The 25,307-nt window shown below is 40.9% G+C and overlaps 1 protein-coding gene across 2 annotated transcripts in view; it reads right to left on the minus strand.

Moving 5' to 3' along the window:
* GOLM1 (golgi membrane protein 1) overlaps positions 1-9,689 on the minus strand; it is a 35,920-nt gene extending 26,231 nt beyond the window's left edge. For both annotated transcript variants that reach the window (XM_083884541.1, XM_083884540.1), the window contains exons 1-3: positions 9,608-9,689; positions 3,216-3,389; positions 504-683 (exon numbers count right to left, since the gene is read on the minus strand). In XM_083884541.1, the coding sequence (XP_083740667.1) occupies positions 504-683; positions 3,216-3,314 (279 nt within the window). In that variant the 5' untranslated portion in view covers positions 3,315-3,389; positions 9,608-9,689. The remainder of the gene's footprint in view (positions 1-503; positions 684-3,215; positions 3,390-9,607) is intronic.
* Positions 9,690-25,307: the final 15,618 nt, after the last annotated feature.

Here is a 25,307-nt window from a genome sequence, read left to right on the forward strand (position 1 = left end):
ATCATCCCCCTGGCAAAGCCGAACTGTCAGGAGCACTGCCATGGAAGTCTTACCTTCTCATATCTTCCCAATAGTACTGAGTTTTGGAGCAGAAAGCCAAGGCGCCACAAAATTTTTAATGCACTTAGAAATAAACATCAACCATTTGTGCTTACAAATATATTTGGGAATATATCTCTTGGCGCGTCTTCCTCTTTTTATTTTTAAAACATTAGTATACAGGAAAGAAAGTAACGGGACAATCCAAGCATAGTAATGATTTATAGAGAAGATAAAGTTTTATTAAGAACTGCTGTTACTTGCAGCTTCTAGTATTTCAAAGTTATACAACAAATGCTAAAAGGTCCGGTCAAGGTCCATTTTCTCAATATCATATAATCATAAAACATTTTGCCACACCAACATTGACTGTAAGCTGCAACACATGAGCATCACTTTCTGTTGCAGAGTGTATCTTGGTAAACCACCATCACAAAGAAAAATGCGGCTAGGAAAAGCCCTACCTTCTCTTCCTGATGCACTCTGTTGGCATTTTCCATCTGAAAGTTGTGCAAGGACTGGATTTTGTCAATCTGCTGTTGCTGCTTCTCTAGCTCCCCTTGGAATTCATTCTTTTTTTGCTCCACAGCACCCCTCTCTGCTGCTGCCCTGCGGACTTTGCCTTCCAAATCCATGACTCGACTCTGAGGAAAAGCAGATTAGCCAAAGCAAACAGAAAGCTTCCCCCTTGCCAGAATATTCGATATATTCAAGGAACAGTAAATTTCACTGCTCTAACAATGCTGGTATCATAGAAGTCCTGTGTCAGGCAGGTGATACTAGTCACACACACACAGACACACACCTCCATAGCTTTACTTTATTAACAGGAGTGTGTATGTTGCAGAGTGTCAAAATTTCAGTTAAAGGTAAGAAAAATCAAAAGCTCAGTACTTGGGCTTTTAAAACCCCAAAACATAAACATAAAAAAGATTAGAGTCTACAATCTTTCTCAAGTACAAGGTCAAACAATTTTTTTAAACTTAGCCCATACAGCTCTGACAGCTCTATACTTCAGTGTTGACCCTAAATTAACTCAGTGCAAAAATTCAACTCTCAAATCAATCTGATTTCCTGGAAGAGCTAGAAAAGAGTGGAGGGAGGACAACACTGCCCAACTTTTACACAAACAATTCACAATTCACTTTTACACAAACAATTCACATATAACACAAAGATATATATGAGACTAATTAATTCATAAACAGAAAATCATCATTCTTCTTGACTGCTCAAAGTGCAAAGAAAATTCAACACCATCACATCCTGTACATACAAAGGCAGAGAAATAAGCTAGGGAATCAAGCCTGATGTTTTCACATTCTTTCCTCCTCCCCTCCCACTTCTTTTTTATAAGTACCAATTTAGTTTTGCAGGATGTTGTTTATAAACATTTTGGGTTAGAATTGTTGTTCAGCAGCAACTAGGAATACAAAAACATGCAGGGGAGTGGGGATATCAACAGAATCTACCCATATGAAAAAAGATCTGGTGGTTCCAGGTGGATTAAAAATTAGATACAATAAAAACTGTGCATGTTCCAAGATCCCAAGAAAATGTATCGAATCTCCTAATACCATAGTACGTAGCATTTGATGACCCACTTACCCTGCACAGAAAACGAGAAAAGGAAGAGGAGGCAAAGAAAAAAACAGGAAAATGACTTGCAGTTTAGCTGGAATAGCAAGGAAAAGCGCTCATTGCATTTCAGTCATAACAGCTGCAAAGTCTTGCCAACAAGCAAACGGGTCTACAGAGTGCTTTAGAAGCTCTATCCATGTTAGTTATGGTTTTATTTCATTCAGAGTGTGTGACCATGCAGAAGCGAAGCAATTTTCAGGCTAACTTTAGGAGATATTTACAAGATGGCACAGTATATCAGTAATATCAGAGGACCTTGTGTCTCCAGGTTATTGAAACCAAGATAAACTATGATGGTGGCATATTTTTCTCACTATCAGCTGCTTCATGGCTGTGCAGCAAAACTTCAGCAGTACTGACACAGTTACCACCCACTGGCAGCCACCATCCTGAGGCCACTGACTAAAGGGAAAGCAAGGGATGACCAGAGTCTCAGAAGGCGTAAGTCGTACCCTTAACTGTATGGCCAGATGCAAGGGTCCTGTTTGAATAGTGCCTGTTCCAAGGTGAAACAGGTGTTCAACTCCTTCAGCTGTCCACTCAGTAGTACTATTTGGCTCAGTTACAAAGAGCATACAAATTCACTGGATAAACTGTGAAGGAGCTCTCATGAGCCACGTTTTATCAACATGTTAGTTTTTAGGTTAGCTTGTTAGAAACAATAACAAAAGAAAGAAGAAAAAGAAGAAAGAAGAAGAAGAAGAAAGAAGAAAAAGAAGAAAGAAGAAAAAGAGGACTGTCCTGCAGAGATTGCCACAAATGAGAAACTTAACTCATATACCCTGTACCAGAACACATGCTCCAGAAAGGATTAAAACCCAAGCTCGACAGCCACAAAAAATACAATTATCATCAGACAAGGTAATTATTACATGTGACTTGCATGTGCTTCTTCAGAAAGATCATTAAGAAGTACAGATTCAGATTTTGTTTCTGAACAACTCAGATTTCCTTGTACTGAGTATGCATACAATGTTATGGGTCATGTACAAAGACAAACCTAAGGACATGAGCGTGCTGGTTTTGACTGTGATAGAATTAATTTTCTTCACAGTGACTGGTATGGGGCTCTGTACCGGATTTGTGATGAACACAGGGTTGATAATATAAAGATGTTTTTGTTATTGCTGAGCAGGGCTGGCAAAAGCCAAGGCCTTTTCTGCTTTGCCTACTGCCACGATGGCAAGGAAGTTTGGTGTGCTTGGGAGGTTGGGAAGGGACAAAAAACAGAGGATGGCATTTGTCACATTTTTAATCTGAAACAGCACGAGACAGCTGAGTGTTTTGTGAGAGCAGAAGTAACAAGTATTACACATGCAGGCATGGTCAAGTTTTGGGCTCCTCTCATGTACAAACAGGCATTCCTCCCATTACCTCAGTCTCCCACCACTGATTAGCAAAAACTGTAAAATTTGTGAAAGTTCCTACAACAAGCTGAAGTTCCTGACTTGCCATATGAAGAACCATCCTTCTTGTTAACTATGTTTATGACTTGTACAAGTACAAAGTGACATGCAGAGCAAAAGGAACATTACCTGCAGATCCATGCTGCGAGAACTTGCAATCCAGTAATTGAAACCCAAAACAATTATGCATGCCACGAGTGCAGCCATGAGGAGTGGTGGAGACTTCATCCCGCGACAGCTGTTTCCTAGTCCTACCACTCCAAGAAAAGAACAAATCCAAAGAACCACAGCAAGTACAGAAACCTGCAAATTAAAAAGGGCACATTATACTGCATCCCCAACTACAGCTGGGGGGGACAATAAAATTTTCTTTGCAAATTTTATTGCAAAGCCTGCAGCTGACAGGCTTACACCCAGCAAGGAAGGTAAATGTTTTAGTGTTGACCTGTCTAGATGTTTCCATCTGAAAGACAAAGAAAGGTCATCACAGACTATAAGCTTGTACATAAAGCTTCACATGGTCTTAAGGGGGATGTCTTGAATACTCCTAAGAATATAATGAAAATCTGCAATAAACAGAACCAGCCATCCTTTTATCAAACATCTACCCAAAAATCTATGTAGACAACACTGGGCTAGAGGACAGATTGCTTTTTACCTAATTTCTCAGAAAATCAATTTAGTCTTGCTGTTTGAGGAGCAATTTGCACTTTGCTTTCTAATATTGGACAGTTCCAACTTATTCCATCTGACACTACTATTCTAACTTCTTGTTCCCAAGCTTGTGAATAAATACATAAATCAGACTGAATCAAATTATTTAAAGGAGAATCTAAAATAACAATTAACATAAATATGAGCAGCCACTCCAGTGATTTCAATGCTACATTGAAGCAAGTGTTCTTCATTTTGATCCTCATCTCCTTTCTCTGCTCCAACAGAACATAAATAATGAATTAGCAGTACCAGGGATACTCCTGGTTGTTATTGAGACTTGTGTTATTTCTGTGAAACAGGCCATCTTAAAAGATAGGCAGGGGCAAAGGGTAGTTGCAATTCTCTTTGAAATAGGCTACATTGAATTTATGATGTGGTAAAATCTGGTCTTAATAAGCCTAATGGCCTAGCTTTATGAATCCTTAAACTCCACTGGAAATCTTGGCTGCAGTTAGTAGAAGATTGCTCTCTTGTAAACTGATATTAATTTATTTTTTTCTGCACTCCTGCAGACAAAAGACGGCAAAAATAAGCACAGAAGACCGGGCAAATATATAGGCATCACAAGTCACTAGTTAAATCCAAAATGGGTACACTTACTAGTAATATATTGTACAAGCTCTCAAGGTACATGTTCTTAGGCAAAGCAACCTCTTCCCTACTGTTGCGATGCACAGGTGGCAATGCTTTAAAAGTTAATAAATGGTAGCAGCTCTCAAAGGATTTTCATGTGAACATACACTGTAAACACAGGGGAATAATGTGACGCCAGCACTTCGCACACATCAGAAATGCAGATTTTACTGTACGTCCAGCACGTAAGTCCTTCAACAGCTCACCTATACCTCAGTGTCCACATGCATCCTCCACAAAATTCCCTCCTTGCAGTCAAGACAGATTATATCTGTTCTTTTCTCAGCAGGCAGTGCACATTACTGCCAGATTCACAAAGGTTTCAAATAATTTGAAAAGTTTCCTAATTTGAATTTGAGGGTGGAAGATACAGAGGATATAAGAGTAAAATGTAGCTTCCTGCAAATATTGTCTCTTCATAAATGCAAAACAATCCAAGAAAGTATGCAAAAAAGTGTAACACCTGAGACTTGAGTTTCTTGCTTAAAGGAAACCTTAGCTAAGCAGCAAAGGGACACATGCAGCACAGCTCCAGTGGACACCCACAGGGGCATACACAGATGAGGTAAGGTCTACATTAAGCAGCCAAGGCATGGAAAAGAATCATGCTTTTTTTGTTGTTTTTCTTGTAAATTAGGATGCAGTAGATTAAAAAGCACACAGAGACATGCATACATTTCCAGTAGAAAGCCATGAATTGCAGAAACACATAGATCTTACACAGGTGATTTTCCTACTGTGTCATCCTAAGAGGAGCACCTGAGAAGTACAGAGCCACCATGTCTTACACATGATCCCTGAAAACCAAGAACACCAGATCAACAGAGTAGCAAAAATGAGAGCACAAAGGGCGTGATTAGCTCTGCCATCTCAGCAAAGAACAAAAGAATTGATTTATTTTTGCATACCAGAATAAAATACTGTATTTCAAAAAAGGTTTGTCTGAATCCACCATGAAGTCATCTGCATCCTGTTCTTTGTTGTAAGAGCATTAGTAGGTACACGTGACACATGGAAAAACTACAATCAGCACTGCAAGATGCAGTGATTCATTCCAAGTGTGACCTGAATACAATAACTGGTATTTTCCTCATAGTTGTCAGAAATAGAGAAAATGGTTCACATTACCAGCAGTAACAGCTTGCACTGTAATTTATCTACTAGATAAATATATGGGACTAGCTGTTTAGCTCAAAAATTTTCAGAGGTAAAGCAACTACATTGTTCAAAGAACGAATGATTAGTTCACCATGCAGCTTAAAGCACAGGCACAAAACCATGTTAAAAAGTGCCAATGCACCTAGACGGTAGACAAATCTTGCAGTATCAGCAACTTTTCTGCTATTTTCAGCTATTAAAAACAAACAGGAAAATAAGTGCTGATTTCATTAAAGCATGTTCGACTTCAATACATTGCTCTTTCTATAAGAGCCAGTGCTGCTTGCCCTTAAATAATTTATATTAATTAGGAATGTATTATACACTGAACAGAAGGAAAAGCAAAAGGAAGAAGAAAGGCATGAAAGACACAGAAGAATCTTCCATTTGTGTAGTGCAGACCCAAAACTCTACCTGAGTTGCAATATTGATATTCCCTCTCTCATCAGTTTAAAAAATAAAAACTGTTTAACTTTCTGCCATGGATATACACAGATATTTTGGAGAGGAGATAAGCAGATCAGCTCAGTAAGCACATTTACATGAAAATCTGTTTGCACATGCCGTTTTCCAGGAAACATCTGGTCTAGCAGAGTTATTCAAGTTGAATTTAAAATAAGATTCTGATTTTACGGGTAAGAAAGTAATTTTACTGAAGATGAAATTCAACAATGTCCATGGCGGATGTAAAAGTAAGCATATTTGTAAAATTCATGAGTTTTGAACAGCAGATTTCATCCTTCTGTTTTGCCAACCTAGTGATACTTCATTGAGAGGGAAATGTTTTAGATTCTGATATTCAAGTAAATTAACGTACACTATACTTTTACTTCCCACAGCGAGCAATTCTTTCTTTTCCTATACTCAGCTGAAGGAGGGTATTATCTGGTACCCAGCAATCTTCCATTACAGATGAGCAACAACTTTCCCAGCCAAGACTCAAGACCAACACTTTACTAGGGGTAAAGACAAAACAAAATGGTGCATTTCACATTCCCAGAAGGAAAGCAAGTCTCTCTGCTCAGAAGGTTCGGCTCTGTGTACTCCCATATGACCATGTTTCTGCCGAGCAGAAACAACCAGAAAAGATAAAAAATTCAATAGACACACAGCAGACAGAGCAGCAAAAATGTTCCTTTATCCTCCGCCAGCATATCTGCCTACCAACCACCTCCTCTACCACCTAGCCACTGCATGGTACAAAGCCAGTATAAACCAGAGCAGCATCTTAAGACCAACCACAGCTGAAGCAGCCACTGAAAAGTGAAGGCACAGCTTCTTGGAGGTCTGAGTACTTGCAACTCTGAGTAAGAACAAATCCTTACTAAAACCCCTGTAAAAAGTAGAGCCACCAGAGACAAGAGATTAAATTAAAAAAAAAAAAAAAAAGCCCCAACAAGGACCTAAGGGCTGACACACAGCACAGAGGTCATACAATCCCATCCCAAGCAGACTGGACCAGAATAGGGAAACTACTTCGAAACTCCCAGTGAGCTTCTGGAAGAAATCAACTTTTTTTTTCAGATATTGTCAAGAAATTCTTATGTGCGACTGCTTGAACTAAAGTATACTGCATTAACCAAGCAAGTAAGTCAAAACTTCTTACATTGAAAAGTTAGTTACACTCAGATACAACTAAATAAGACTAAAAGATACTAGAGTTTGGGTTTCATCTAAAATAACAATTAAATTAAATTGCAAAAATAAGTAATTCTTTAAAAAGTGAATCAGAGAGCAAACACCTGTGTGCCCAGTCTTCCAAAAAAAGGTGACTATTTTTTGGGTGGGTGGAAATGGAATGCAGAAAAAAAACAAGTCAAAATCTTTTGATTTTCATTTTATAAACAGTTAATTCAGAGTAGTGATTATCTTTGAAAGATAAATCCAGTTGGTTCTCAGTCACAGCAGGATCTTACTTACAAGTACCACTATTCACAGCCCCACGGTGAGAACCAGCTATAGCCAGCAGCAACCTTTCTGCTTTCAAAGTTGCATAGACTGTACACAGGGGCGAAGGAACTGTACACCGTCACAAAACAGAGCATACAGATTTCTTATCAATCTCTGCAGCAACACTGTCTGAGGATGGTTTTTCTTTTCAAATTTGAAAGTCAAAAGAGGTCAAACGAACATTTTTCCAACGGAGATTTAAAGTTTGTGCACTGAACTCAAGCCTCCTGGCCACAAACTTTCTATATGCCTTTCACAGGGATATACAAATTGCAGGGAAAAAAAAAATAAGGAAAAACACCCTGAAGCATTCAGCAACAGCCACTAGTCAAACTTCTATACTTTGGATGAATGTCACAGAATCATTATTTACCCAAATTATCAAGTTACACTTTTTACAGGAAGGGAAAGGCATTTTCACCACATTCGGCAACTTCACTCTCATCCTGCTCAAGAATAACCATAGGGCAGTCAATTCAGGTCTCAGGGCTTCCTTTTCTAATGCATTTTAAAATAGAAATAACAGATCAGAGGACTATGAAAACCCTAAAAATGCACTATCTTACCAGGGACAGGGTCAGTCTTACCACTTGTTCACTAATCATATTTCAGCTCAAAAAGTTATCTTCTTTCAAATGACTACTTTACAAGAAGCTAATAACCAAATGCCCTCAATGCCCTTTATCTGGTTAAAGAGAATTCCCAAACAGGTATGTGGCACAACAGCTGGAGGTTTAAGGTAGGTATCTACCCAGAAGTTGGCTAACCAAAAATAACTTGATAAAGTGTTCTAGAATACCTGGACATGTTACCTAGGTGTACTTTTAGATAATAGTATTATCACTGAAAATACTGTGTATGAAAACAAAATTAAAAAATAAAACTTACACACCTGAACTATCTCAAGAGTTAGTCAGACTGCACACTTATTTTTATGTCTATATTTTATGACTGATATTTTTCCCAAACAACATGAATTAGGCTTATTAAGATCACAATTAATAGGACACCCACTTACCTTAAATGAAGATTATGAAACAGAGTACAGTAAGTTTCGATATGTGATGAGAAACTCAATGAATTGCTACCATTTCCCCATCACTGCAAAACTACACATATGGTTTGACTGTAAAACATGCAGACCTCCAACTAAGAGAAAAAAAAAATCTATATCCATTATAAACAGTACTTTAAGAGCTGTTAAGGTGTAAGACGAAAGGCCATTCAAAAAAAGTCAATTCAAGAGTCAATTCAAGATTTTCTAAAAACCTGATCAACTCCTTCTATCTTCATGCTGACAAGGGAATCCAGTGAAGTAAAACAAGGCAAACCTCCCGCGTGCAGGCGATAAACACAGCGCCCACCGTGCACCCAACAGCCGAACCAAAATTTCTGAAAATGTGGGGGTAACACTTTTGCAAGCAGAGGCGAGAAGGCCTCTGGGGGCACAAACTTCTGCAAAGCCCTCAGTCCCCCGGGCAGCGTTAGGGCCTCGGCAGCTCTGCCCGCAGGAGGGAAGGCGGGGAGCAGGCTCCCGCAGGGCTGGCTGGAAGGAGGAGGAGGATGGAGAAGAGGCTCAGGGCACCGCTCGGGCTGCGGCCACGGAAGGGCACCCAGTCCGGCCCTTCCCGGGAAGGGCAGCCGGGAGGACGTGTCTAACACCTGCATTGGTTTCTAACATGACGATTTCTACCTCCGCTGCGAATATTCAAAGATGTTTCCCGCTCAAGACCCTTAAGAGGGAAGACCAGCTAAAGAAACACGAAAATGCTATCGGTGTCGCCCTGGCAAGCCGGCCCGGTACCTCTGCGAGCGCTGCCGGCGGCGAGAGGGAAGCGCCCACGGGCCGGAGCCAGCGCGGGGCCGCCCCTCCCCGGCCCCACCGCCCTCATGGCCGGGGCCGCCCCTCGTCCCCATCGCCGCCGGGGGAGCCGAGCCCGGCGGGCACGGCCGGCAGAGCCCACGGCCGGCAGAGCCCACGGCCGGCAGAGCCCGCGTCCCGCCGCCCCCGCGGCCCGCCCGGCGGCCTCCCCTCTCCTCCCCTCCCCTCACCGTGCCCTCACCGTGCGGCGGCTGCGGCCCCGCCGGGCTCAAGGGCGAGGGCCGGCGCGTCGCCTCCCGCTGCCCCCGTGTCCCGCGGCAGAGGCGGCGGCAGGAGGCGGGCGGGGCGCGGGGAAGCTCCCGCCTGGCCCTGGCCCAGCCCCGCCCCGTCCCGCCGGCGCCTCCGGCCGGGAAGCGCCCTGGGCTGCGGGAGCGGCGGGGAGCGGCTGCGGGGACACCTCCCGCCCCCCGGCGCCGCCATGCGCCCTCGGCCCGGCAGAGCCCTTCCTTCACCAGCGCTCTGCTGAGCTCCCCATCCCTGCCTTGGCCACCGGCTCCTCAGTCTCTGGAGAGCGGCATGTAGGCGAAGCTGAGTGTCCGAAATCACAGACGGAGCGAAAGCTCAGGAAGGAAGTTCCAATACCTGTTTTTGACAGCTGAATGGATGATGGTGGTATTTTCTTCATTTTACAAGAAGAAAAGTTCGTCAGCCTGTTTATTCCGTGGTTGTCACTAATTCAGCTGGACATTTTCCACCATCTAGATAGAACCATGTAATTGTTTTGTTTGGAAGGAACGTCTATTTCTAGGCCGTGGGCGGGGACACCCTCACTAGGCCAGGCTGCGTGGAGCCCAGTTCCACACGCACCTGGGACACTGACGGGGCTGGGGCGTCCAGAGCTGCTCTGGGCAGCTGCTCCAGGGCCTCACCGCTCTCACCGTAAATCACTTCTTTCATGATTTTATAATTTGTAAAGACTTCCTTTCTAAATCTCCTCTCTTTCAGTTTGAAGCCATTCCTCTTTGTCACATCGATAGAGTTTCTAATAAAGAGTCCCTCCCCGGCTTCCCTGTGAGGCCTCCTTCAGATACTGGGAAGCTGCTGTGATGCCCACACAATCTTCTCTTTTCCAAGCTGAACAGCCCCAGCTTTCTCAGCCCACTCTGCATGTTGTTCCTGCATTTTAGCTTTTGCAAGTGGAAGTTTAAAAAACAGAATGGAAGCAGAATAGATAAACTAGTGAAGCAGTAATTGTAAGCTTTGAAAAAACCCAAAATTATTTCTTCACACACATATATATTTGTAAATTTCTAACTGAACGAAAACCACAAACTTAACAAAAGTGACCTTCTACATGTCAGAACATAATGCCAAATATAAGGCTTTCTTCCTGTCTTTGAAGACTATTTAAAGGTTAAACAGTGTAACGCCTGCACTTCAACCTTTTCATGGGAGAGAACATGTATTTGTTACTATAGATATATTTTTAAAAACAATTCGTACAATAGTTTTGTCTAGACCAGAACCAGAATATTTTCATACAAATGCACGTTGGATCACATCCCACTAGTTAGGGAATTAATTGATTTCCAAGTGGGATGTGCAGTATTAATAAAAAAGGTATCATTATTTAAAAAAAAAAATAGCCATGTATTTTAGCAAAGAATTAACAAAAACACAAGGACACATCTACATATGTTACACTGCAGAAAAATTAAGGATCTTAGCATGATCTCTTGGGACCAGTACTAGAAACAATGTACTACTGTGCCTGCGAAGTCTAGAAGCAAAGTAATTTGTAGAAGTCTTCTGGAAGTGTATTGCCTGAATAATTTATATCTGAAAGAAAAGGGGCAAGTCTCAAAATTTTGTGGAAAAAATAGATCACCTTGAACTATTTTTTATGTAATAACATGTGCTTTTTTTTGTTAAATGGTAAGCTAAACAAATCCAATTCTTGTTACTCTTTCATTGAAAAGCATATCTAACGAGAAAGTCCAGTACATCTTCTTTTTTTCACTCAGAACTACTGACATCTTTCTGGTAGACTATGATTGCCAAACCAGTTCAGAGAACCACATAATCATGGGAGCTCAGGAATTCATCCAGTTCAACCCAAACTCTGCACAAGGCAGGGTCACCAAGGCCAGGTTACAAAGGAACTCATCCAGTGGGTTTTGAATGTCTTCAGAGAGGGAGAATCCCTGAGCAACCTGTTCTAGTGCTCAGCCACCCTCAGTGTAAAAGAAGTTGTTTCTCATGTTGAGGTGGAACTTCCTGTGTTTTAGTTTATGGCCATTGCTTCTCCTCCTGTCTCTGGGTACCACTGAAGAGTTTGGCCCCATCCTCTTGGGCACCCACCTTTAAGATATTTATATGCATTCATGAGATCCCCTCTCTGTTTTCTCCAGACTAAACAGGCCCAGCTCTGGTAGGGTTTCTTCAGCAGAGAAATAATCCAGACTCCTGATCATCCTTGTGGCCTTCCACTAGATCCTCTTCAGTAACTCCTTAAACTGAGAAGCCCAAAACTGGACACAGCACTCCAGATGTGACCTCACTAGGGACATGGAGAGGAGTAGGATCACACATCTTAACCTGGCCGTACTCTTCCCAATGCACCCTGGGTCCTCCTGGCCACAAGGGCACTGCCAGCTCATGGACAGCCTGTGATCCACCAAGAGTCCCAGGTCCTTCTCTACAGAGCTGCTCTCTAGGAGCAACCCCTGACCTGTCCTGGCCCTTGGGGTTGTTCCTCCCCAGGTGCTGGACCAACACCTGCCCTTGTTGAACTCATTACGTTTCTCTCTGCCCAACTCTCCTGCCTATCCAGGTCCCATGGAATGGCAGCAGAACCTTCAGGTGGATCAGCCACTCCCTCAGTTTAGTGCCATCAGCAAACTTGCTGAGGGTACATTCTATCCCTTCATCTGGGACATTGATAAACAAATTGAACAATACTGGTTCCAGTATTGATCCCAGAGAATGCCACTGCTGTTGGTCTCCAGGTGGATTCTGCTCTGCTGATCACGACCCTCTGAGCTCTGCCATTCAGCCAGCTCCTGATCCACCTTACTATCCAGTCCTCCAACTCACATTTCCTGAGCTTACCTGTGAGGATGTTATGGGAGACAGTGCCAAAAGCCTTGCTGCAGTCAAGGCAGACTACATCCACTGCTCTCCCCTCACTGACCCATCCTGCCATGCTGCCACAGAAATTTATCAGATCAGTCAAGCATGATTTCCCCTTGGTGAATCCATGGTGACTACTTCCAACAACCTTTTTGTCCTCTATATGCCCGGGCAGACCTCCAGAATGAGCTGTTCCATTCCCTTTTCAGGTGTGGAAGTGAGGCTGATGGGACATACCTTCCCAGGTCCTCCTTCTTGTCCTTTTTAGGGATGGCAGTAATGCTGACTTTCCTCCAGTCATCAGGCACCTCTCCTGTTCTCCATGATTTTGCACAGATAATGAAGGTTGACTTAGCAATCTGTCAGTTCCCTGGGCACCCATGGGTGCCTCCCATCAGAGCCCATGGATTTATGGGAGTTAAGTCTCTCTAGCTGATCTCTAACCCAACCCTCCATGACCAGGGCCAAGTTTTCCTTTCTCCAGCCTTCCTCTCTTGCCTCTGAGGTCGGGGAATCCTGAGGGCTGGCCTCACCAGTAAAGAGACAAAGAAGGCATTCAGTAATTTTACCTTCTCTGTATCTTCCATCTCCAGGACACCCATCTGATTCAGCAATGGCCCCACATTTTCCCTAATCTTCCTTTTGCTGCTGATGTACTTGTAGAAGCCCTTTCAGTTGCCCTCACCAGATTCAAAGCTAAATGGGCCTTGGTCTTCCTTGTCTCATCCCTGCATACTCCGATGATGTTCCTATAGTCCTCCCATAGGGCCTGGCTCTTTTTTCAGATATCAGAAATTTCTTTCTAGAAACTCTCTGCTCATCCATGCAGATCTGTCCCCTTTGCCTGGTTTCCTGTTCATAGGGCTACACTGGTCTTGAGTTTGAAAGAAGTGATGCTTGAATATTGACCAGATCACTTGGACCTCCTTATCTTCTAGAGCCTTATCCCATGGGATTCTAATAAGTAGTCTTTGAAGAGGCCAAAGTTAGCTCTCAGGAAATCCCAGGTTCTTGTCCTACTTATTGCTTTCACTCCTTCACATGGGATCCTGAATTCCACCATCTCGTGGTCACCGCAGCCAAGGCTGTCGTCCATTTTAGTTTGTCCCTTAAATCTTACCCTTAAGCTCTCAAATCGTTTGTCTGTCCCTGGGTGGAGCTTGATACATTCCAGTTGCTCTCTCACACAAAGAACAACTCCACCATCTCATCTCATCTCATCTCATCTCATCTCATCTCATCTCATCTCATCTCATCTCATCTCATCTCATCTCATCTCATCTCACTGACCTCTCCTTTCTAGAAGGTACAAGGTATCCAAGACCACATTCTAGTGATATGAGCTATCCCACCGTATCTCTGTAAATACAGTGAGATAATGCTCCTATACTGTCACACGCCCAGAGACTTCTAGTTCTTGTCTATTCCCCATGCTCTCTGCATTTGTGTACTGGCATATCAGGGAGGTAATCAAGCATCCAGGTTCCCTAGAAGAGGTGTAACAGGATTCCCCATAGCAATACACGCCCTTGATGTGATTAGCCCTATGATTCTAGTCTTGAGAGGAGGCCAAGGTTAGCATGGCTCACTCTCCAGGAAGAAGCAAAGGCATGAGCATTGCCACTTTGGTCCCCACAAGCACTTCAGTGTAAAGCTCATCTCACCAAATTTGCCAGTCTGCTGCCAAAAATTTTCTCTCCCTTTTTAAACAAGTGGATCCCATCTCTCCCTAACAGGCCACAGTCATCAAAGTGCAATCCACTGCCAAAAAAGCCAAATGCATTTATTGATGCACCAGCCATGAAACTAAACATTGATCTGCACTATGCCTCTGCTTCTGCTTTCTTCATTTGTGAGATTACCCTCTGGACACGCATGTAAAAATTAATTTCAGAAAATCATTTTCAGATAGCAGAGGAACAAAAATTCAAATTATTCAAGAAAGATATTAGTCATGTGTTGGTGAGAGTAAGGTCAACTGCTTTACTTCTAAAGATCCCATGAAACAGGAGTCTAACTTCCCACAGTGTAAAATGAAGTTCAATGTTTAACATATTCTCTTTTTCTACATACCATTAACTTAAATTTCCAGACATCTTTGTCTACTGTTGACATGCTTTATCCATGCAATGTCATGCATTGTAGAGTTTGAGGATCCTACTTTTGAATTATCATGAAAGCACAACAATGGAGATTTTTTAGTTGTTGTTTTGATTTTTTTTTCAAATTTCAGTAAGTCACAGCTAAACGCCAAAACCAAAAAGGGCTGAGATGCTGAAGACAACAGCTGAAAGAGGGATGATGTCCTCTTCCTCCCATCTTCTGCTTTCAAGGGTGGGCATCTTAAATTCATATGGCATGCTTCAGAGGTACTGAGCATATAACAGGATCTGAAAGATCACATTTGCAACAACTTTCTCAATAGCAGTCAAAAAGTCTTATGTGTGATTTTTCTTCTTCTGCAGAACATGTGTGCATACATATTTTTAGTAAGAATGTGATGACTTCTGTGCGCATTCAGGATCTATCATCAGAAAAACTTTACAGGCCACCCACCTACTGGATGTCAAACTATGGCATACATTTTTCAGTATATGTAGACCTTAGTAACGTCATTTGTCTTGAAAATATATATTGAAAAAATCTTGAAGTAAAAGGAGTGCAGGCTGAAACACTGAATAAAAACAAACTCACAAACTAATGAATCTACATAAGGTTTGAAATGTACTTATGAAATAAGAAAATTCAAGTATATGTATTGCAAAAATTGACGTCACTATTCACTAGGTCAAGCAGCATGCCTAGTATTGTACAAGTTTTAATGCTCTTACTCTTTAAAACTTGAATTATGTACTATGCTTTCTTTTAAGATGTAATTTCATTGCTAATTGGAAACTGGAGTAAGTATTTGCTTATATATGAAACTATATTAGGTGGTTTTTTTCTACTTCCTTTTTAAAAGAAAAGCTTCTGAGAGTTTTATTTGGATTCCAACTGATCTGTGCATTTGCAGACATAGAAAGTCCTTACTTAAGTAATCACTTTGTTATATTACATTGAAACAAGCCATTTACAAACAAAAAAAGAAATAAGTAGAAAACAGAGAACAATTTGTTTGCGTCTGCAAAGATACTCAGAAGAACTGTCAAATGGAATTTTACTGCAGTCTTGTGTTACTGAAGTACAGACAATGATAAGGGGTTTTCTTTTCCTTTCACAGATTTTGTGTGCTCCCTCTGAGCAATTACAAATGTTGTCCCTGGGCTTAACTTCTGCAAATGGCAACATTTTTCTGATGTCTTCAGGTCTGCAGAAGTTTCCTCAAAGTGTCAGTTCTCTTGCTTAATTGCACTGCTTCGTTCACAGGAAATGCCCGGTGTGCTCTGATATGTGAACAAAGAGCTTCATGGAAATTCCAGACCAGCTGTAGGAGTTACAGTTAGGTGGACTGGTCTTGCTAGCACAAAATCAACATCTACTGTAAAGGCAGTAAAACGGCACCTTAGAAAAGAACATGGTGACTTGGAAAGCTGGATCTTTATGAGATGAACTGTCAGCTTCACTGATTGACTTATTTTTCTTCATGTTACCTCTGTGTTGTTGTATTTTGGCAGCTAACTTGTCCTGTTCTGGGAAACAGGTTTTTCATTCATGAGATTCCTCTAAATGTTGCTTTAGGAGGGTTATTGATTGATGTTAATCTTCCGTATTGGTTAATGCCATTTTCTTAGGAAAAGTATTACCTGCAGGCAATGGCTGTAGTCACTCTTGATGGTTCACCTTGGATGCCTATGGAGTCAGAATTAAGTCATTCTTTCCTCTCCAAAAATGGTAAGTAACAAAGACTCCAACCTCTTTTGACTTCCATATGTGTAAGCCAATAAGAGGAATGGAACACATTATTTTCTCTGGTTGTTATATTCATGGACATCTTTCTGTGATATCAGTTGCATATGCACTGAAGGATGCCAGATTAGCAAGCATCTGCTACAACCTTGTGCATGTTTGTACAGTCCCATGGACAGGTTACAGGCTAAACCTGGTTTTCCTAGAACATGGGCTGATATTTGTAAAACTTAGGACTATTTGACTGGAATTCATAAGGTGAAGGATATAGCCTGACCTCTGCTGTACAATTACAAAGCAAATCAATCTTTTCTGTTCTTCAGTGAGCAGAACAATAATGCTGTTTTCACCTAATGAGGGCACTGAGAGGCTTAACTTATTAGGGATAGCACATGGCTAGTTCAATGCATAAAACAAGATTTAAAAGGTTGAAAAAATTCTCTCTGGATCTTGAATGTCTACCCAGGAAAGAGTGGTATTTTCTAGAAAAACTGTCAGTGATACAAAACTGCAATTCTGCAGCAAGGGGCAGTGTTAACTGACATGGTTCAGTTAAACTGAATGTTGTTTTGCTAACTTGCCTTACCTAGCTTATAGGAAGATACAACATATAAGGATCATTTTTTTCACTTTTTAGTGCCCAAGTTCACGTTATTTAAGAGGATATGGTAATGTAATGATAGACTGTATGTGAAATTACCTGAGAGCCACAGTATTCTAGATCCAGTGTTGCACCTTGGTACAGGGCTCTGGTGTTGTTACGAACAACTGTTTGAGATCACTTTAAAAATTATCTGTGAGGGTATCAGCAAAAGCCAGATTTAATATTAAGTAACACCGCAACAAAGTTCATTGGCAAGATTCACTCTAATACTTACATGACAGTTAAAGCACAACAAGGAAAAACAGGCAACAACAAAAACCATACAAAACCCAAAATCAAAAGAGAAATTAATGGAGAACTGTCTAAGGGTGTGTATGTGGGTTAGAGGAAATGTGTGGGGTGTGGGTGTCTGGGTGTGTTTAGGTCTGTATGACAAAGGACCATGAGGAGAAGGATAAAAAACACAGCCTAAAACCTTAACAGCATTTAAACTCAACTTATACCTTAAGTTAAGTACTTTTAATACTTAAAGTACTTAAGTATTTTAACTTATACCTTAAACAATAATTTAACAAAGAAACATCTCTTAACATATACCCTACTTAAATGATACATTGAATTTAATTTATAAACTTAATTTATAGCCTTAACAATTTAACAGAGGAATAGCTCTTAGCAGCATTTAATGTAATTTATAACTTTGAAGTTATACTTAGCAACTTAGCAAAAGAACAACACTTAGCAGCATTTAAGTAAAGTTATGTCATAATTCACAAGTTTACTTACAGGCCTAACTTCCAAGGTACTTAAATGTCTAAGAAAGCAGATTTCTCTGATATTTGCTATAGCATATGCACCCATGCACACAAACAATCAATGCAAGCAAGGTATCTGTGAAAAATTCCCCTTGGAGGTCAGTGAAAAACTCACTTCAGATACTTTTGCATTTCCCGACAGGTGAAGGGTCAGGCCTCGAGGAGTGGGGTTATGAGCGTAAGACTTGACACTGTTCCGTGATCCTCCAAGTATAGCAAACTTGAGAGTTCACTGGGAGACTGCTGGTCACAGCCCACTGAGGTCCAGGAGAGCTCAAAGGGTCTCATCTGGGCTGCTGTTTACAGGGTCTCAAGACAGTGAGCTTTAGTCGTAATGTAATGTTCCATCCTGGCCACAGTTTGGATGGGCTCTTTCTTTGAATGCGTGAGAACAGGAATGCTGTGCCATTGAGGCAAGAAAAATACTTTCCAAGTCTGTTCATAAGGAAAGCAGGAGTTTCTTACACAACAGTTCCTGGGAGCAGACCATGTTTCTGATAAGTTTAGGAAGAGCTGGGCGTAGGTACTCTTTCCAAGGCTGACGATTGCAGTGCAGCCTTGCGAAAAAGAGGGGAGAAGGGGAGAGGGGGAATTCACCACCACAGTTGTCTATAAAGTACAGGCTGATTTACACCTCTTTACAATGAATTCTGCACTACCTTGTGCACAATAGATGTGCCACATATGCAGGTACAGGGCAAAAAGGAAAATTATAAAGGTTATGTGGGAATTGCTAGAAGTACTTTGGAAATGCAGGTGGGAAACTGAGAAGTATCCAGGAAGGTGGTTTACCTATAAATTCAGTAGTAGCAAGACGAAGGAAAAAGTATATTTGGTTGAATTTACAGAGGCTCAAAGCATAAGTTTCATACAGTGGTATTTGTTTATGTGAAGGTAATGCTGTATTTTCTGGGACTGGTGCCTGAGAGGCACAAGTATCTGTGTATGAAACAGATTTGTCTCCTTATGGGTCACAACAGGGAGCTACCAGTAATTTAGCACCAAGACAAAGCCCTATTTCCCCTAGGGCTGCTAGCCAATTGTCTGCTCCTGGACTGAGACTGCTGCCAGCATTAACTCTCTGGTTGCTTGTGTCAAATCTACTTTTGTCAGCAGTTCAAAGATGGTATGTACAGGATGCCAATGAAATTGAAAAAATGATGTTTCTACACTTCCAGCATAGCAGCCAGAATAAGAATACATCACCTTTGAAATACATCACATCAACAGCATTTGCACCTTTTGCATTCCAAAAATACGGGTACCACAGCAAATACTGAAGTTTCAGATTAGATACAGCCTTTGTGACAGTCTTTTGCTTCTGGAAACCTTCAAGTATTACTGTACAAAAGGCACATTAAAAATAATTTTTTCACCACTGTTACCTGAAGAGACAAAAATAATTAGCAAATAAAAATACAGTGTGTGGAGATAGCCACCAGATGGTAGCAAACACGTTGTATAGATGTCTGTCAGATTTTCTCAATTATATTGGATTTCTTGGAGAGAACACTGATGTACGTGTTTAAACATGCGAGCTCAACAGTCTGATCTATAAAAATACTAACAAAATTTTGAGCAACAACTCAAAATTTTCTACATCAAAACCCACCATTGAGTTATATCCTTCATGGTTACTTTGCTACTGTTAGCAGAACACATCCTGCATGTTCCTTCTGACAATCAGGTGGGACAAAATTAAGATGATTGCAAAATTCAGCAAAATTATTGACAGTAGTCTTGGGACAACTGGTTGTTGAATTGTCAAATTTTATCTTCAGTTTAAAGTCAAGAAGTGCTTACTAAAGTCAAGCTTCTGCATAAAGATTGTAGAAGTTAATAATGAACACTGAAAAAACCCTTTTCAAACATGACTCTATGCTAATACCATATCTTCACCAAAGCAGCAGTGAGACCCTGGGCTCTAGACTGTTCTAGACAAATATAAAAATTTACCCTTTCTCATAGAAAAATAAATACTGGGCACCTAATCAAAAACATTACATTTCTGCTGACCCTGATTCATACAGCTACAGGGACTGCATGATACATCTGTGGTCACAATCTCCCTAGACATTAAAACAACGTAACATTTGAGAAATAAGGCTTTCCAAAGCTCAGTGTATGTATAAGGGAGAGTGCATCAGGTCTTTTGGGAGCTTCCTTTTCCTTTTGTTTCTGGGTGAAATGCCAAAGCTTACATCTGCAAGGGTTATCACCACCAGCTGGGAACAAACACAAGCATACCAAAGTAAAAAAACCCAAACCAAAAAACAAAAACAAACACAAACAAGAAAACCCCAACTCAACCCAAAAGCCAGCACTCCAATCTATGCTATCACCACCACAAAATAACTGCTATTTTGTTTGTAGAACTTTGATTCAAGAATTGAGATATTGACAAGAAAGAGGATGATAGCTTTTGGAAACCTCACAATGTCATTGCCATCTCTGCACAAGGGATGTTAATGCTACTTTACTTTCCAGGTGTCTTGGGCCTCTAAAAAACTTGTATCAGAAACATGAGATATAGAGATATGCATGCTTTTAAAATATGTGAAAACAACAGTTTGGGCTTCTCTATATATGGATAAATTGTTGCAAAGTACTGTCTCCATGTTCTTTTTGGTCCTCATGCTATTTTGGATCTCTTTTTTGTACCTCCTTCCTTGATATTCCAAAGACAACCACCAGAGCTGTTGGACAAGTATGCATCCACCATGACAAGATCCTGTCAAAACCTCTGCATTAAATAATATTCTGTCTGGATTGCTTTGTTGTTTTCTGACAGCTGGAAAGATGTAGACTTTATTATAGATAATCCCTTGTTCCTGCTTCTACCACCTTCCTTGTGATGAGAGAAATTGACATATATCTGTACCTGTCCTCTTCACCAGTGGCTGCAGTTTTCCCTGAGAAGAGGTATTGTTTAGTATTATATTCCATCATGCCTCTAGAAGATTAAATTATTTCATGGGCATTACTGATACAGACAGTAGCAGTAATAGGAAGTGTAATGTTAGCAGTACTAATCTCATTATTGAACTTGTGTAGGAAACAAACAGCAAAAGACTATTTGGAGCATCAGTGATAAATTTATCACCCATGGCACAGTGATGTAATCCTGCTGCTGTATCTTGGAAGAGGAATCTGTGCAACCTTTGAAACATAGATTTGTGTGCAGGATCTGTTACCTTTTGCCTGGTTTTGGCATGCCAAGGCTATTTCTTGAAGTAAATTCACAGTCCTGTGCACAGCCATGGACTGCCTTATGTCCAGCAATAAACAAGCACCTTTCATGAGCTAGCAGCTCTGCAGCACAGAAAAGCACAGCTGGCCCAAAATAGACTAGAACTGCATCAGATCTGCGTGTCACCCACTGCACTACCCTGAATAGCTTTTGTGGATACCACTTTTAGAAGTGCAGTCAGACTTGGCTCTGAGACAACAACTGTAGGCCTTTATAGACTTGAAGGGTCTATAAATAATGTGTTTGAAATAATATACTTCAAGTAAGACTGTGACAACCCACTGGAGCATAGCTCAGTACGGACCGTTTCTTTTGCTGCTTGAGGATCAGTAAGCAGGAACTAATTGCCTTGATTGTTTCTCTTCCTTAATTGTGTGAATTTGATTTTTAAGACCCTGGTATCAGCTGCATGTACAAGCAATTACAGACTTGAGAACCATTTCCCAAGTCCTTCCTGCCAACAGAATTTTGCCTGTTCCGGTGTACTCCAAGACAAAGGGAGAGCACAAACAGGTTCTCACTTTTTCCACCCCCCACAATGGCTGATCAGAAGTACTCCAAGCCTGCAGTCTTACTGCTGAACATGATCTAGCTACTCATGCTGCTAATATTACACTGCCATCACAGAAAGAAGGAAATTTTCACAATCTTCTCTTATAACAAAACCACTCAGGGAAAAAAAAATCTCCCAAACTTTAAAGAAAAGAGGGATTTCCTAGGCAGATCTGTAACACTTTTGTGCTTTCTGAAAGATTGCCATTTGATGTGGGAAGGAAAATCCAGATTGTCTTGAGGTGTTTTCATGCAGATTTAGTCATTCCCCTCTAGATAAACCCCATGAAGCAATCTGAAGCATGGCCTGGCATCTCTGTATCTGCTGCGGTTTATGCCACATCTCCAACTTTTGACTTTTGCTTCATGCATTTTTCAGCTGGCTGCATCCTCTGAATCTATTCTCTGCAATGCCTTGGGAAACCACAGCCAAGGTCTTGTACCTTCATCACATAGAATTTATGGCTGTGAATTCTGACAGTCATTTACGTGCAGTTCTGCTCATGCTACTTCAGCAATGCACAGGGACTTCACAATCAAGAATGCAAGAGAAGGAAAATTCATATTTGCTTTGGGACTATGCATGATTTACAAGGCACAAATAAAGAGGCTAAAGCCAATAGCTCTTGAATGTTATTTCCAGCTGTGTTACTTCATCTGTGTGACCTCAAGGGAGCAGTATCTATATCTGAGCTTCTGTGCATATATTTGTTCCTTACAATGGCTCTAATTCTTATAAGCTGGTAGTTGTCCAGTGTGTGTATGTGCACCAAACATATAACATACAGAAACATCAAGCTACCTCATAGAAAAAAACCCCAAATTTACAAGCTTAAACTAACAGGACAGGAATATTGACTTGCACAGTAGGAAAACAACAACAATAAAAACAACAACAACGACAAAACAATATTACCTTGTAAAGGTTTTTGAAACTTTTTCTTACTCTGCCCTTTTCATGGTCACAGCTTGAGTCACCAAGTGTCTGTTTTCAAGAGCTTGGGGACAGCCAGTGAACTCCCCATTCGGATTTCTAAATCCATGCATGAATGTATGGGAATGCTGTCAGGCACTGCCACAGCCAAGCCTTACTTAAAACCAGGCAGACAAATTAACAAACTGTAGAAATTTGTTATCTGTAAGGATAAATTGTTGAATACTGTAACTTGATAGACATTGTAGCAAATTTGTACTAGGCAAATAATTACCACATAAAAATCATAGAATCTTTTAAGTTGGAAAAGGCTTCTGAGAGCATCACACCCAACCTTTGACTGATCAGCACCTTGTCAACTAGACCATGTGCCATGCACACTAAGTGCCATGTCCAGTCATTTCTTGTGCGTCTCCAGGGATGGTGACTCCACCACCTTCTTGCGCAGTCCATTCCAGTGTTTAACAATCTTATTTATGAAGAAATTCCTCCTGATGTCCAGCCTGAACCTCTCCTGGTGCATCTTGAGGCTATTTCCTCAAGTCCTGTCACTTGCTGCGTGGGAGAAGATGCCAATCCCCACTTGGCTACACCCTCCTTACAGGTGGTTGTAAAAAGTCATAAAGTCACCCTTGAGCCTTCTTTTTTTCTAGGCTAAACAACCATGGCTCCCTCACCTGCTCCTCATCAAACTGGTGCTTCCTTTACCAGCCTCATTGCTCTGCTCTGTGCAGAGTGAAACTCCAGCTACATAAGACCACTGCTGCACCTTACTCTTAAAACATAATGGTAAAGAAAAATCAGTGAGGATTATAAAATCCTGATGGGGATGGACCACTTCTTTCCAATGTAAGAAGTGCTCCTGGTTCTTTGTGTTTTAGAAATAATTCACAAAAAAGCCTGATCTTTTGTTCACTCTGTGGTAATTGCACAGTGAAGCAGTGTTTCAAATGAGAGAAAAAACAACCCACTGAAACCCAGCCATTTCTAGTAACTCAAGCTGTTATAGTACTGATCACAGAGCAAATAAAACTGGTGTGACTGCGTGGTTGGATCAAAGATAGTGGCAGCTATAATAGGATAGACTCCAACCCCCACTCCTTTTTTTTTTTTTTAATGGATTCTATTTGTTTCAGGAGATTCCACACTTGTAAATCTGAAATGTCAGAGAGCTAAAGAAAACCAGATTAGAGCTAATTGAGAGATGAGGAGGAACAGAGGGGAGGGGTTTAGGACACAACTTTTAATCAACTTGCTGTGTAGCAGAATTCAGACTCACATTAGGCAGCAAGGGTTCCCCTGCAGTGAACAGGCAGGATGCATTCAGTCAGCTCCAGCACACTGTGCAGAATAAAGCACTTCAGGATTAAACATTGAACATCACAACTATCACTGAATTAAAGTCTCACATCTGTTAACAGGTGAGGGGTAATAGTTCCAATTGTTCCTCAATAATTGTAGTAGATACTGAAAATTTGAGAAAATAGATTATATTTCTACTACAACACTTTTAGTCACTCAGTTTCAGCAAAGATGTTAGAATAATTTGTACTAAATTATTTACTGTAAGAACTACTACATGAGTGAAAACATTCATACAAAACAAAGGTTTGAGTGCATTCCTAATTCTCATTTGTTTTCCCTCCAGGAACTTCTCCAATGGCTCTTGAACAGCTTTATTTGCTTGACCTTGTCTGTGAATTTTAAACATAATTAATAAAGCTGATCTCCTGGAAGTTACACAATCTTTTTTATACTAGGAAGTCCTTCCTACAAATTACAGACTGTGGTCAAGTATGAGAGTGCTACCACTGAAACACAAGCACTGTTTTTTTTGTTTTGTTTTTTTTTTTTTAATAAGCACTTGCTCTAAGATTTACAGAAGCTTTAATTTGTATTACATATTTCACTCTAGCAGTACAAACCCATCTAAAGAGATGTAAGATTCATGTTTTGGGTGTGGCTTTATGTATGGAAGGAATCAGAGGTTTTTCTTTCTGATTCACTTAGCAAGGGAATCATAAAGGGGAATTGTTTTCTCACTTTGCAAGGGAAGGACTCTCCAGTGTTACAGCAATATCGAGGAGAGATGTGACACTGCAGGAGCTAAGACACAGCCTTGCCTTTGGGCAGCAGTAAAACACCTCCTTCTTTAAAATAAGTAATTTCGACAGCAAATGTGCATAATTGTCTTACAGATAGAAGTCTTTTGTACATATATTTTTTTGCAGGAAGCTCCTTCTCATGTCCGGGGAGCACACTTGTCTGGGAAATCAAGCTATGTGTCCTTTCAAAACATAATTCTAAAACAGGAACAGCTATTATCAGAAAATAGCCGGAATACTCACTGAATAGTTATCTTTCCTAGGTCAGAAGGAATCCATTTCACACTCCATGATCCTAATCGAAAAGTTCACTGAAGCCTAGGGGCTTTCATTAACTTTGAGTGGTTTTAGATCTGATCATTAAAAAGAAAAAAACCCAAAACCAAAAGAATCACTAAGCAACAGTTCGCCACTTAGCTGCCAGCCTCTGTGTGGGGATACAATTAAAGCTGAGCAAATTAGAAACCAGCTGAGGTTTTCACTCTGCTTTATACCACACCACTTATGCATCTGAGAAGGGTGCTCTATAGCTTTAGAGTAATTCTCTGGAGGAATTCCTACACAACTCTCACCCAGTGAGATTTCTGAGAGAACAGCTAGTGATGGCAGCTAAGGCAGATCATTATTCTTTTCTCAGGTATCTCCATAAAAACCATCCTGTACAGCAGGACCATGCTTGCCGAAATAACTGTTTTTATCACTG

The sequence above is a fragment of the Zosterops lateralis genome, assembly GCF_965231275.1.
Source record: "Zosterops lateralis genome assembly, chromosome: Z".
In the NCBI taxonomy this organism is placed as follows: Eukaryota; Metazoa; Chordata; class Aves; order Passeriformes; family Zosteropidae; genus Zosterops; species Zosterops lateralis.